We start from the raw sequence: 13996 nt of genomic DNA on the forward strand, positions 1-13996 counted from the left end.
TGTGTACCTTAGTAGCGCTTCCCTTCCTCCTCTTTCTACGGATTATCCTAGGTGTTTCCAAATACTGTAGTCGCCCAGCCACTGATTATTTGCCAATGGCTATTTGTTGAACAGGCACTGGTGAGATGATTCCCTAATCCCTATCCCTACTGAAAGAAAATGGCTTTATATGAAGGAAACCGCAGCTGCGCATGTCAGATGGATACAGTTTTCACTTGTAGTTCATGCTGAAACCATTCAATGTTTACTCCACCAGGTGGCATCTCGAACCACTTCCTTTCACTGTCAGACGTGAAATGAGTTGGCAGCCTCATGTTCAGCCTCGTGATAATGGCACTAAAGTCAATATGATAAAATGCTGTTTATTGATTGTTGTCTTCAGTTTTCTTAAAGAAACATTTATTACAGAAATTTAATTTCCAAAATACAGGTTACATATTACAATTTCTAAGACAAAATCCTACTAATAAGACAATAAATGAATACATATTTATTTCATCTTGGTATATAGAATATCATGTTGATAGAGCATAAGTGTAATGTGCACATGAATCATTAAAATCATCTTTGATTGAAAAGTATTTCGAGCAAATAGGATTGGTTCATTTCAGTAATGCACCACCTATTCACCCGCCCTCCGTGACGTCAGGGATAGTTTATATAGTTGAATAATTTTCTGCGCGGTCATGTCAGATGGATACGAATTGGATTTGACGACACGACTCCGCTGAAAGGCTCAATTGTTGAATCCGAGGCTTGTTGGAAAATATTTATTTTGGAAGAATGGATACCCCATGTTTCGCCACCTCTCAAGGTAGTTCATGTCTCACGATGAATCCGAATCTATTCAAACCTTGTCCAGAACGTGAAGTTATTCCTCCTACTAAACCGAACAGGACTAAATCCGAACAAATCAAACCAGAACTCGCCCAGGTGGTGACAGATTCCAAGACAGGAAAATCTTACAGTAAAGGAAAACTTCTGGGAAAGGTATATCAATTTGCTCTATGGATTATGTATCTCACCGAATTCAATTATTTCTACACAATTCTGGTGACGATGTGGTCCGATGGTAGTAGTCTAAAGAAAAAGAGATTGTAACAGACGCGGCATTGTCAGTTTTCATTCATTGACATGATTTGTTCAGTTAGGTCGCATGTTCTACAAAGCTACACGTTAGTCACATGTGAATGTTGCGGGATAATTACCTCGTGCGGTGTTGGATATGACAAACTTTATCCTAGCCTCCTAGTCTTTCTCTCACGACGAGTCTAGCGAGATGCGCCCCTCATGTGCATTAATCTAGTCTACTAGCCCAAATATCGATGTTAATGTATTATCTCTTGCGACTGAGGTGGTGGAAATTGGCACATTGGCTAATCGTAAAACCAGCCACCGTTCAAATACCACCCGTCATGAGGATAGACTACATTATTTTGCCAGTGTAATAATACATTCTAACGCCCTACTTGTTACTGGTCAGTCATTTGTTGATAGAATGTGTATATATTCTTAATGTATCAACACAAGCGCGGTGTCACTGTCTAAACATCGTTGCCTCAGTCTGTGCTGCTGCATGTGAGAAACAAATCATTGTTAATGCTTGTGTGATGTGGCATTACCCTAAATATAATAATTTCATTTAATTATAAATTAAATCATGTGTTTAACACAGGTACTAATAAAAAATCGAATGTATCTGATGAAAGGAAAGCGTCACAATTCTGTACGAGGTATATGTTTGGAACATACGTCATTGGATAGGCAATACAAACAGGCAGCCTAGTGTTGAAAGGCAGCAAAACCAACATCATTGTGAAAACCCCATTAATGTTATTTTATGGCTAGAAATTAAATGCTGATGCTGATTTGTCGTGTCTATGGTTTTTCTTCTAAGGGTGGCTTTGCACGATGCTATGAAATGACAGACCTTTCTAACAAGAAAATGTATGCTGTAAAGGTGATACCACAGAGCAGGGTGTCAAAACCTCATCAGAGAGATAAGGTAAGGAAACATTTGAATGTAGATCTACAGATTAACTTTTTTCCAAAGAGTGGTCTCTATTCCTACTTGTTTAATGGTTAACAGTTTCATAATTTTTCTGTCAGATAACAAATGAAATCGAGCTTCACAAATCCCTTCATCACAAGCATGTGGTCAAGTTCTCCCATCATTTTGAAGACCAAGACAACATCTATATTTTCCTTGAACTCTGCAGTAGAAAGGTGAGTGGTGCTGCTGCTTTCTGTTATGGTACAGCTTGTGCAGGAATTCTGAAGGGTGCTCACTGGGTACTGACAGAATTCTCACCTTGTCTTCGCAGTCCCTGGCACACATTTGGAAAGCAAGACACACACTGACAGACCCAGAAGTGCGGTATTACCTCCGGCAGATCATATCTGGGATGAAGTACCTTCACAATAGGGGCATCCTTCACAGGGATCTCAAATTAGGTATTTAGAGTGATTTGTCAAATGTCATTTTTATATTTTACCACCATCTCTTATTCAGTTCAGCCAATTAGAAAATGTCAATGGTATATTTAGAATTTCCTATTTGGTTGTAGTTTCATGACAAACCATTTCAGGTGTGTGCCTATTCCTCATGGGAGGCCTAGGGGAAAAATGGACTTGACAAATGTTGCTCTTGCAGGGAATTTCTTTGTGAATGAGAACATGGAGTTGCGGTTAGGGGACTTCGGGCTGGCAGCAAAGTTGGAAACAGTTGAGCAGAGGAAGAAGTAAGTCAACTGATGGAATATGTCCTATGCCGGAATATTCTTTTTTCCTTCCCAGCCAATCTGAGGTGAACACCTCTAATGCAAACCTGTTTCTCCTCAGAACTATATGTGGAACACCTAACTACCTTGCACCCGAGGTGTTGAACAGGCAGGGCCATGGAACAGAGTCTGACATCTGGTCACTAGGTTGTGTAATGTAAGTATACTTAAAATGGTGGTTTTGTGGTGTCTGAGCTACGTTGTATTTGACTTGGTGCATACTTAATGTTGGCTTTGATCTACAGTGGCACTACAGCTCATACTTAGTGCTTAAACATTTAAAGGATGTACAGAATTTCACATATGCAAAAAGTTGTTTTAGCGTTATGAGGTAGGCCGTTGCTAAGCTAGTTTACGCTTGTAAAACGTTACTCAAATTAAGCTATGTCAACACTTGAACTCAATTGGCATTTGGGAGACTTACGGATTAGTCTTGTTTTTAACCAGGTACACGCTGATGTGCGGGAACCCTCCCTTTGAAACCCTTGATCTAAAGGAGACGTACAAGTGTATCAAGGAAGTGAAATACAACCTGCCCTCAACCCTGTCTCCTGCTGCTCAGAAACTCATCTCTGGCATTCTGCAGAAGAACCCCAGCGACCGCCTCACACTGGACCAAATCCTCAACCACCAATTCTTCACAAAAGTATGTCACCCATGCCCTGGAATTAGGCTAGAATTTACAGGACCAATTCCTATAGCTTTTTACTCATTGGATTACATTTTTAGTCTAATCTGCCTTGATTTGTATTTTGAGTGACTTTCCAATTGGTTTATGCTTCTTGATCTTGAGATGACATTTGGGTACAATTGGAGGCCTCAGCCTTGGCTATAAAGTGTACTTTCTAAAGAGCAACACTGAATAATAGCACATGGACACTGACTGAAGAGATCTCGACAGGATGTCAGTATTCATTGTGCTAAGTTTGATTTTTGAAGTGCCGACCTTGCATTTTCCCTGTCCTAAACCTCTTCTCTCCCTCTTATAGGCTTTCACCCCAGACAAGCTGCCTCCCAGCAGCTGTGTGACAGTGCCAGAGCTCAACCTGCCCAGCCCTGCCAAGAAGTTTTTCACCAAGATGGCCAAGAGTCTTTTTGGCAAGAGAAAATCCAAAGGTAAGCATTGTGGCAAGTCATGACTGACCTTCAAAAGGCTGCAGCCTAACCCCAGGATTAACCCTAGAATCAGGGTTTAATTGAACATGTGTTTGTTTTATAGTGGATAACAGCCATTGTGAAGAGCGGGAGAGCATCTCCAAGCTTGTGTCTGGCATCGTCAAATGCTCCATTAGTCGCCAGATAAGCTATAAAACAGTTGGAGCCAATGAGGTATGTATTATTCTCACATGACAACACATGGTATGGTACAGCAAAAGTTTTTTTCTGTAGGCTAGATAGTTTATAGCATAGGCTAGACATGTTTAATTACTTTAAGTATGCAGCCATTTTGCACTTCCTCTTGTTAGCTGAGATGCATTAGCTAAGGATCAAGCTCAGCCAGGGACTGTTATGGGGTTGCTATAGTAGTAAATCTCTCAGAATAGTTTTCTACTGTAGTTCAGAATCACATTTTAGCCAGAAAACATATGGAGAGCCTGGGGGATGGCTTGACCACGTCTTTTAAAAAATAACCAAGCCTGTGGAATAGAATTAATGTGCAGCAGTATATGCACACTGCTAATCCTTGTTCTCACAGCCCCCTGACATCTGTTTCCCTAGCGGTGCTGTGATTCAGTACAACTGCATTTAATTCATGCGCCATTCTTTGCTTTTTGGGTCAGATTTAAAACTCTTGTAAGGAAGGAAAGCCAGTGTTTCCTTATGCTCAAGAAAGCCGTTTCCTTTTTCAGCCTCCCACTCCCACAGTAGGCCAGCAAGTCAGCTCTGGTCCGCTGGATACTCCAGCTGAGGAAGAGTCCAGGAAGTCCGCAGTATCAGGCTCCTTTAAAGGCACGGTGGCCAGCAGCACAGAACGTAAGTCGCTACTCTGGCTGTTTGATTTACAATCAATGAGCAGTTTTAATGAACATGATCAATGCTTTAAATATAGATTATTTTAAGATCAAGGCCTTTTCCATACCTATACTGTTCAATTACTGTGAAACAGCCTTTCTCTTGTCTTTTTGGTGTATCCAAATTGATCTTTTTAAGTGGCTTGAATGCAATGATCGTTTCATTTTTGAGCTCATGGACCTGATAAGTGGTTGAGTCAGACTGTTGGTGGTGTATAATTAAACCTCACCCTCTCCCATCTCTCTCCAGCGTGTGAAGACGGCGTTACCCCTTCTGCTATCGCTGAGTCAGCCATGAATGTCCTCAACAGCTGTTTGTCTGCCATGCCTGCAGGTGAGCTTTCAGCCCCTCTGCAAGCTAGTATTCAGTGTATGTTTAAATGGCTTGATTATACTGAAATTCTCTTAACTAGCCTTTTCTAAATAAGTCTATTTTCCTCTCCAGCTACAAGAAATCCACCTTGTCTCTCCAGACCCAAATCCTTTATCTGGGTCACAAAATGGGTTGATTATTCCAATAAATATGGCTTTGGCTACCAGCTCTCAAATCAAGACATTGGTGTGCTCTTCAACGAGGGGACACACTTGAGTCTGTGTGATCAGCGCAAGTAAGAGCCCTTTTCAATTAATTTAATAATATTCAAGCAGTTATTAGCCTTATTTTAATGCTTTGAACAAACCCGAGTTGTGCTTGTTTTGTAGCCTTTTGATTGTTTCAAACCCTTGTCTAATGTATCGCCATTGTCTTCTCCATAGGACTGTGCACTACTGCATGACCAACAACAAACACTTCACCTTCCAGGCCAGTGCTTTACCAGAGCAGCTCTGCAGCCAGAAGCAGATTGTGGAGCTTATGGCCAACTACATGGAACAGAACCTCATGGAGGTAAGGCATTGGACAAGGAAGTTATAGGTTGCCTCCCAAATGGTACCCGGTTTCATTAGTACTCTACTTTTGACCAAAGAACTATGAGCCCTGGTCAAAAGTAGTGCATTTCATGGTGAGTTGGTTGCCATTTGAAACTCGGACAGTCATTGTATCTTAAAGTATCAGCTTGCAGTTAGCTGATCTAAGTGGTATTTTAATGTAATGTTTTCTCTTTTCCAGGGTGGAGACCTCCACTGTGAAGACCAGCCTCCCTCCCAGCCACCGCTCCTTCTGCAGTGGGTGAAGACCGACCATGCTCTGGTGATGCTCTTCAACAACGGTACCCTGCAGGTAAGACTTACTGCTACACTTCTGTGCTTTGCGTAGCACAATTTAACTGCAGCACTCTGTTATTCACCACTAATTATATTGTACAAAATTCCCTTTGTCTTATTGTGCATTTACCATCCTTTTCTCACAGGTGAATTTCTACACTGACCACACCAAGATCATCCTGTGCAAATCCTCTGGCTCCTACCTACTGACCTACATCAGCCAAGAGCGTGTGTCCTACACCTACCTCCTGAGCATGCTGTCAGAGATGGGCTGTTCTGCCGAGCTACGGCACCGCATGCGTTACGTGGTCCAGCTGCTCGAACACCACGCTGATTCATAATGGACCCCTGCCTCACAGCTCCAGAGTAAGGTGAAGTTTCCCCCTAAATGCTGATCTAGGGTCAGTTTTGAATTCCCCATGATGGTGAAGGTTAGAATTGGGGGAGGGGAAGCTGATCCTGGATCTGTACCTAGTGAAAACTTCACCCCAGTGCCGTAACGCCTGGCTCTGTCCACAAGCCTCAGCCAATCAACCCGCTGCTTTCTGCTTCCACTGGGAGCAAATAACTCGGAGGCTCTGTTAATTCAGGGAGTCTCCTATCTTCGGCTAGTGTCTGGCCTCTTTGGACTATGGTGCACATCGATCTTTTTCATTTATTCTTTTAGAATGAAGCCTGACAACAGTAACACACTACTGGCTTGACTCACTTCATGCGCACAAACAACCTGACCCTGTTCTCTGAGTAGATGCTCAGACCTGATTCTGAAAATGGCAGGCTGGAATCACAAGCTGCCTAGTGACCAGCCCTATTATGGTTAAATCTGTGAAAAGGGGCTTTTCTGCTTTTCATGCTTTGACTTCACTTGCCTTTTTTATGATAATTGAACTTCACTAATTGGTACACGATGGCATGAGGGCAATGAGTGACACTATTTGCACAATCTCTTATTTCTTTGGATTGGCAGTCATTCTACCACAAGTTGCTACGTTTTTGTTCTGTTTTTAGCTATAGATACCAAAAGGTCATTCTTTTAACCTTAACTGGTTAATGTACAACTCATACCAGCATTGCCCCAAAATATTTTTGCCAAGATCTGGTAATTCTCACATCGCAACTTTATTGGGCAGAAGTATATTTGACATGTTTTTAAGTTTGTATGAATAGTTTCACAAAATTAGTTGCCTGTTTAGACCTATACATGCCTCTTGTAAGACCCTATGATCTGTGAACTGTACATGATACAGACAATGTCTTCGTTTCATTATTCTCCTTATAGTGTGCTCTAAAATATGTAATATTTCTAGATTCTGGAAAAAATATAACTTATTGTTTGACATTTAGCATTATCTCAAAGTACCTGTTTTGATTTGGTTTATTTTTAGACATTGTTTGGAACCAAATACTCTTCAAACAAATCACACTTCCAGTGGGCTCTTGTACTTTTAAGGAAATTACATAGGTCATTATACCAACCACAGCCCTCCTTTTTAGGATTGCACATTCAACAAATCACCATTCACTGTTTTGGTGGTGCTCATAAAATTGAAAACTTCAGAATTACTGGACCACACTCTGGAAATTTGATGTACTTCTATGTGGTGTATTTTGTTCCAAACATGGTATTAAAAGTAGCAAAATCATAAAGGGTGCTTTGAGAGATTCACACTAATATTTTTAATGTGAAAATGTTTCAAAATCTAGACATGCTCGTGCACACTAAGGAGTATAACGACACCAAGATGTCTATCATGTACGGATCATAAAGTCTTACAGGAGGCATGTGTATAGGTCTACAAATGGCAACTTTCATCAGGATTTTCTGAAGTTGCAAATGTGAAACATCTTTTGCCCAATGAGGTCTCTGAGAAGTGCCACAATCTGAGATAAAAAATATTTTTTGTCTTATGATGCCATGGAATCGCCCTAATATATAGTTTGTGTGTTCAGGAGTGAATGTGTGCACTCCAGTTGAAATTGGCTTTGCAAAATTGCATTGCTGTTTGGCAAAGGGGATAAAGTGCCTTTTTGAGAATTCTGTATTGTGCAATAACAGCCCTTTTGAATGTCAGGTTGTGGTGTCAATGGAAATGGGCTATGGAGGCAAATACTTTTTTACCTGGAATTGGGCAACTTAAAATGAAGCGCTAGTCTCACTACCTGGTATAAGCTTTTGGTAAAATGGTATGATAAACCTGTATCAATATGTAAAATGGTGTTTTGTCATACTGTACTCATCCCTCTTTGGTTTACCTTGCCGGCCGTCTCTGCCAAGAGTTGTATCCTTAAACTGTGACCCCTGAGTACAAGTAGTATACTACTTCCGGGTATTGTCTTTTCAAAAATACAACATTGTGAAAGCATCTGCTATTTCAGAAGAACCTTTATTTTTGACAAATGTTGTCTATTTATTTTATTTATTAATGTGTAATTCTATGGTCTTGACATGTGATATGATCACTATGTACTGTATTTGGGCGAATGGAGGAAAATAAAGTTTATGGTAATCACATTGACCATTTTGAAGTCTGACAATTGCCTGATTTCCATCAGAAAATACAACAGTTTAAGCTTTTTTGCCCCATGAGCTTAACATTTGTACAAAAAGCACATTTGGCAATGGTGTTGGTGAAATACAAATTCATTCTCAAACTAGTCTTGGCCATACACCAGAGTTGACATATTCTGGCCCTAGGAACTAGGACTTTATCACTGTTCATCCAGGTGGACTAGCTACTTGCAACAATTTGGATCTACGCTGAACAAAAATATAAATGTAACAAAATTCAAAGATTTTACTGAGTAATGAGAATCTGTCTTGTGAATTGTTAGGCCCTAATCTACGGCTTGCTCAAGACTGGAAATACAGATAGGCATCTGGTCACACAGTTGAAGTCGGAAGTTCACATACACCTAGGTCGGAGTCATTAAAACGAACTATAGGTTTGGCAAGTCGGTTAGGACATTTACTTTGTGCGTGACAAGTAATTTTTCCAACAATTGTTTAGACCGATTATTTCACTTACTATCATAATTCCAGTGGGTCAGAAGTTTACAAACTAATTTGACTGTGCCTTTAAACAGCTTGGAAAATTCCAGAAAATGTCATGGCTTCGGCTTCTGATAGGCTAATTCACATATTTCGAGTCAATTGGCAGTGTATCTGTGAATGTATTTCAAGGCCTACCTTCAAACTCAGTGCTTTGACATCATGGGAAAATCAAAAATCAGCCAAAACCTCAGGGGGAAAAAATGTGGACCTCCACAAGTCTGGTTCATCCTTGGGAGTAATTTCCAAATGCCTGAAGGTACCACGTTCATCTGTACAAACAATAGTACGTAAGTATAAACACCATGGCACCACGCAGCCATCATATCACTCAGGAAGGAGACACGTTCTGTCTCCTAGAGAATGTACTTTGGTGCGAAAAGTGGAAATCAATTCCAGAACAACAGCAAAGGACCTTGTGAAGATGCTGAAGGAAACAGGTACAAAAGTATCTATATCCACAACATATCCACAGTAAGACGACCCGAAAGGTCGCTCAGCAAGGAAGAAGCCACTGCTCCAAAACTGCCATAAAAAAGCCAGACTACGGTTTGCAATTGCACATCGGGACAAAGATTGTACTTTTTGGAGAAATGTCCTCTGGTCTGATGAAACAAAAATAGAACTGTTTAGCCATAATCGTTATGTTTGGAGGAAAAATTAGGCTTACAAGCCGGAGAACACCATCCCAACCGTGAAGCACGGGTGTGGCAGCATCATGTTGTGGGGGTGCTTTGCCACAGGAGGGACTGGTGCACTTCACAAAATAGATGGCATCATGAGGCAGGAAAATTATGTGGATATATTGACGCAACATCTCAAGACATCAGTCAGGAAGTTAAAGCTTGGTCGCAAATGGGTCTTCCAAATGGACAATGACCCTAAGCATACTTCCAAAGTTGTGCCAAAATGGCTTAAGGACAACAAAGTCAAGGTATTAGAGTAGCCAGCACAAAGCCCTGACCTCAATCCTATAGAAAATTTGTGGGCAGAACTGAAAAAGTGTGTGCGAGCAAAGAGGCCTACAAACCTGACTCAGTTGCACCATCTCTGTCAGGAGGAATGGGCCAAAATTCACCCAACTTATTGTGGGAAGCTTGTGGAAGGCTGCCTGAAACGTTTGACCCAAGTTAAACAATTTAAAGGCAATGCTACCAAATACTAATTGAGTGTATGTAAACTTCTGACCCACTGGGAATGTGATGAAAAAAATAAAAGCTGAAATAAATCATTCTCTTTGTTATTCTGACATTTCACATTCTTAAAATAAAGTGGTGATCCTAACTGACCTAAGACAGGGAATTTTTACTAGGAATAAATTTCAGGAATTGTGAAAAACTGAGTTTAAATGTATTTGGCTAAGGTGTATGTAAACTTCTGACTTCAATTGTACCTTTAAAATAAAATAATATAAAAGTAGGGGTGCAGATCAGAAAACCAGTCAGTTTCTGGTGTGACCATTTGCCTCATGCAGCGCAAAACATCTACTTCGCATAGAGTGGATCAGGCCGTTTGTGGCCTGTGGAATGGTGTCCTGTTCCTTTTCAATGGCTGTGCAAAGTTGCTGGATATTGGCGGGACCTGGAACACGTTGTACACGTCAATCCAGAGCATCCCAAATATGCTCAATGGGTGACATGTTTGGTGATTATGGAGGCTGTGGAAGAATAGACATTTTCAGCTTCCAGGAATTGTGAATAGATCCTTGCGACATGGAACAGTGCATTATCATTCTGAATCATGAAGTGATGGCAGATGAATGGCACGACAATGGGCCTCGATCTTGTCATGGTATCTCTGTGCATTTAAATTGCCATTGATAAAATGCAATTTTGTTCGTTGTCTGTAGCTTATGCCTGCCCATAACATAACCCCACCGCCACCATGGTACACTCTGTTCACAATGTTGACATCTGCAAACTGCTCGCTCACACAAAGCCATACACACTGCCATTTGCCCGGTACAGTTGAAACCAGGATTCATCGGTGAAGAGCACCCTTCCCCAGCATGCCAGTGGCCATCGAAGGTAAGCATTTGCCCACTGGAGTCGGTTACTACACCGAGCACGTAGATGAGTTTCCCTGAGACAATTTCTGACAGTTTCTTTAAAATGTTTCTGGAGGCTTATGAAATAAACATAAAATTATCTGGCAACAGTTCTGGTGGACATTCCTGTAGTCAGCATGCCAATTGCGCTCTCCCTCAACTTGAGACGTGACAAAACTTTGGTGGCCTTTTATTGTCCCCAGCACAAGGTTCACCTGTGTAACAATCATGCTTTTTAATCTGCTTCTTGATATACCACACCTATCAGGTGGATGGATTAACTTGGCAAATGCTCACAAGGATGTCAACAAATTTGCGCACAAAATTTGAGAGAAATAAACTTTTTGTACCTATGGAATATTTCTGGGAGCTTTTGTTTCAGCTCATGAAACATGGGACCATCACTTTACATGTTGCATTTATATTTTTGTTCAGTATAGTTGTTGCCAGTGCGTATGACTCACTCACAATAAACTCCATGGACTATGACCAACGTGAAAAGAGAATGGTTTTGGAACATGGCAACTGCAAAGTCATCATGTTGCGAGTCCCAAAGACAGCGACTGGCCACTCGTAGACCCTGGTTCCTGTTCTGCCCCACCACCACCTGACACACCAGCTTGTACCGCGGAGGACTGATCTCTTTCACTTTGCTCTTCACCATGTCTGACAGAATCTGGCTAAGATGGCTGCCTGAGGCTGCGTTATAGCTGGCCCCATCCAGATAACTATCCAGCATGGCTTGCACAAGCTTCTGGACCTTACTGGCTTTAAAAAGACATCCCTTCTCTGGTTCAGTCTTATAGGTGTTCTCTAGCTGGACAGGCTGATGGAGGGGCAACCCAGAGAAACTGGCCCGACTGCCCTGAAGCCAACCGCCAAAAGAAAAACGCTTGGTCAGGGCGACCAAGTCCCGGCGTATGAAAGGGGAGTTTGGGTTGCTGATATTGGGGCTCCTGGATGAGGACTCGATAGGGAGGAAGCCCCTCGGGAGTAGAAGAGGGTACCGGGGATGCTGCTGCTGCTGTTGGTCCCTAGACAGGGAGCTGCGGAGGGTGGAGATGGAGCCTTGGCGGCTCTGGCGAAGCTTCCGGGAGCCCCATGGTTCCATGGCCTGCTGGTTACACTGAGCCAGAATCTCCTGGGAGAGAGGGGGCTGCTGGGTCGTCATTTCGAGCCAAACCTGAAAGTCGAGGGCACTGTACTGTACAAGGATGCAGTTGCTTGCCGGTACATTCAATTAATCACATTCATTTGCATCACTGTTATTTGCCAGAGGAATCAATCTGTCCTGAACTATGGATTTTCAGAGTGCTGCCCTAAGTCTTGTCTATCATATTAGTAAACATCTCCCTTTCTGCATGTGGAGAATTAAAATAGCCTTTACATTAAATGTAAATAAGACACAAAGAACACCATATCACCAGTTCTTTCTGAATGAACATAATCCACAGCATTTTGGTTCACGTCACTGTATGTCCTAAATTTAACCCCTTTGCTAATTCCATCCACCCCTAATACCCTCATGAGAGTTCCTATCAGCATGATGGCTAAAATACCGTAATTTACAATTTCCACTTGTGCTTATCAGTAACTTTAAATAACATCTTTAAAACTATGTATGTGAGATTAAGGTCAACTATTCAAAGGACAAGCGCTGAAGCATACAATAGTAGGTTAGAAAATGTGCTCTTTAAACAAACCAAAGGGAAATCATTTTGACACACAGTATGATGTCATGGGGAAGTTATGTTTACTTAAAAAACGAGTTATGTTGCATGTGTGTCACACTATATACAATCCCATTATGTTGCCTACAAACTTCCCCTTTTTAAAATGAGTCAATCATGCAGCCAGTTGCAAACAGTAGCTTTAGCACACCCCGAAAAATAACAAAATACTGTGACCACAACCAATAACAACAGTAATATAAGTATAACCTTACCTTTTAAAATCACTGGAGTGCTGTATGATGATAAACTCTCCGGTAAAAGCTTTGTGACTCAGACACTCGCTCCTCTGCATGCTAAGGAAAGTTATCAGGCGAACACTGGCCAACCCACCAACAGGAGTTTTACTAGTTTGGGTTCTCAGCAAGCCACTGTGGGTAAATTATTGGCTAGAAGGCCAGTGCAGGTCAGCAACTACAACAGGCTGAGAGCTAAGCAATCATTCCCTGGGAGAGATGTGCAGTCTCTGGCTTACTGCCACGTCCTCTGCTGTTGTCATGGCAAATTGTTTTCTTCAACCTGAACAGTGACCTTCTGAATCAATGGGCTTGTCTGTGTTTGCTGTCTTTGGAATCATTCGATTAAGCAATTGAAATACGAATGGATGAATATGACAGTGTCAACAAATTCAATATTGAAAAGGATCAGTCATTTCATGTGGGTATTTCATTGCTATATTATCAATGGCATTGGTGTTGCAGATTCTGATTTTATTCTGAGTTCCATGCATGATTGACAGGTGTCCTTTTCTATAATACCATGGCTTTGGACTCATAAAACACAACACAAAATGTGCATGTAAGAATGTAGATGTAAGCATGTATGCATATAAGATAATTTGGGTTGGCCACAATGGCGATGCAATACACACAGATTAACAGAGACAAATGGAAGATAGTTTGTATGATGTGGACTGGGAATCCAGCTAACTCCGGAGTATCTCTCTCTTGATTGCAAGTCCTAAAAGACATCCAAGCATCTGAACTGGGGCACTAGCGGGTGGTCATCAAAAGGCATCTGGCGCCCATGAAGAGAGAGAAAGCTAAATGTGCCATTCCAAATGCTTCATTGCAAAGTGGCTTTAGCTTTTAATTTCAGGGCATTCAGAATTATGCGACAGTGCAAATGAGAAAATGTTTTCCTCTAACCAAAAATATCCCCAAAGCATGAGAGTA

At 41.5% G+C, this 13996-nt stretch overlaps 2 protein-coding genes across 3 annotated transcripts; one reads left to right on the forward strand and one right to left on the reverse strand.

Annotated features, from left to right (window-relative positions):
* Positions 1-700: 700 nt before the first annotated feature.
* Positions 701-8511, forward strand: LOC120055871 (serine/threonine-protein kinase PLK3-like). Of its 2 annotated transcripts, none has more exons than XM_039003899.1 (15): positions 701-990; positions 1898-2005; positions 2110-2226; positions 2325-2454; positions 2654-2741; positions 2842-2937; positions 3228-3426; positions 3770-3896; positions 4000-4109; positions 4631-4754; positions 5043-5126; positions 5238-5400; positions 5549-5678; positions 5901-6011; positions 6142-8511. In XM_039003899.1, the coding sequence occupies exons 1-15, from the start codon at positions 784-786 to the stop codon at positions 6334-6336; spliced, it is 1989 nt and encodes a 662-aa protein (XP_038859827.1). In that variant the 5' UTR covers positions 701-783; the 3' UTR covers positions 6337-8511. The 2 variants fall into 2 exon arrangements, with proteins under 2 accessions (XP_038859827.1, XP_038859828.1); XM_039003900.1 differs by having other exon boundaries at positions 701-814.
* A 2763-nt stretch (positions 8512-11274) lies between these two features.
* Positions 11275-13179, reverse strand: LOC120055533 (tctex1 domain-containing protein 1). Its single transcript, XM_039003394.1, has 2 exons — positions 13037-13179; positions 11275-12274 (listed from the first exon to the last, which is right to left on the reverse strand). The coding sequence occupies exon 2, from the start codon at positions 12260-12262 to the stop codon at positions 11552-11554; it is 711 nt and encodes a 236-aa protein (XP_038859322.1). The 5' UTR covers positions 12263-12274; positions 13037-13179; the 3' UTR covers positions 11275-11551.
* Between the last annotated feature and the right edge of the window lie 817 nt (positions 13180-13996).

Source organism: Salvelinus namaycush, chromosome 11 (genome assembly GCF_016432855.1).
Source record: "Salvelinus namaycush isolate Seneca chromosome 11, SaNama_1.0, whole genome shotgun sequence".
NCBI classification, from domain to species: Eukaryota; Metazoa; Chordata; class Actinopteri; order Salmoniformes; family Salmonidae; genus Salvelinus; species Salvelinus namaycush.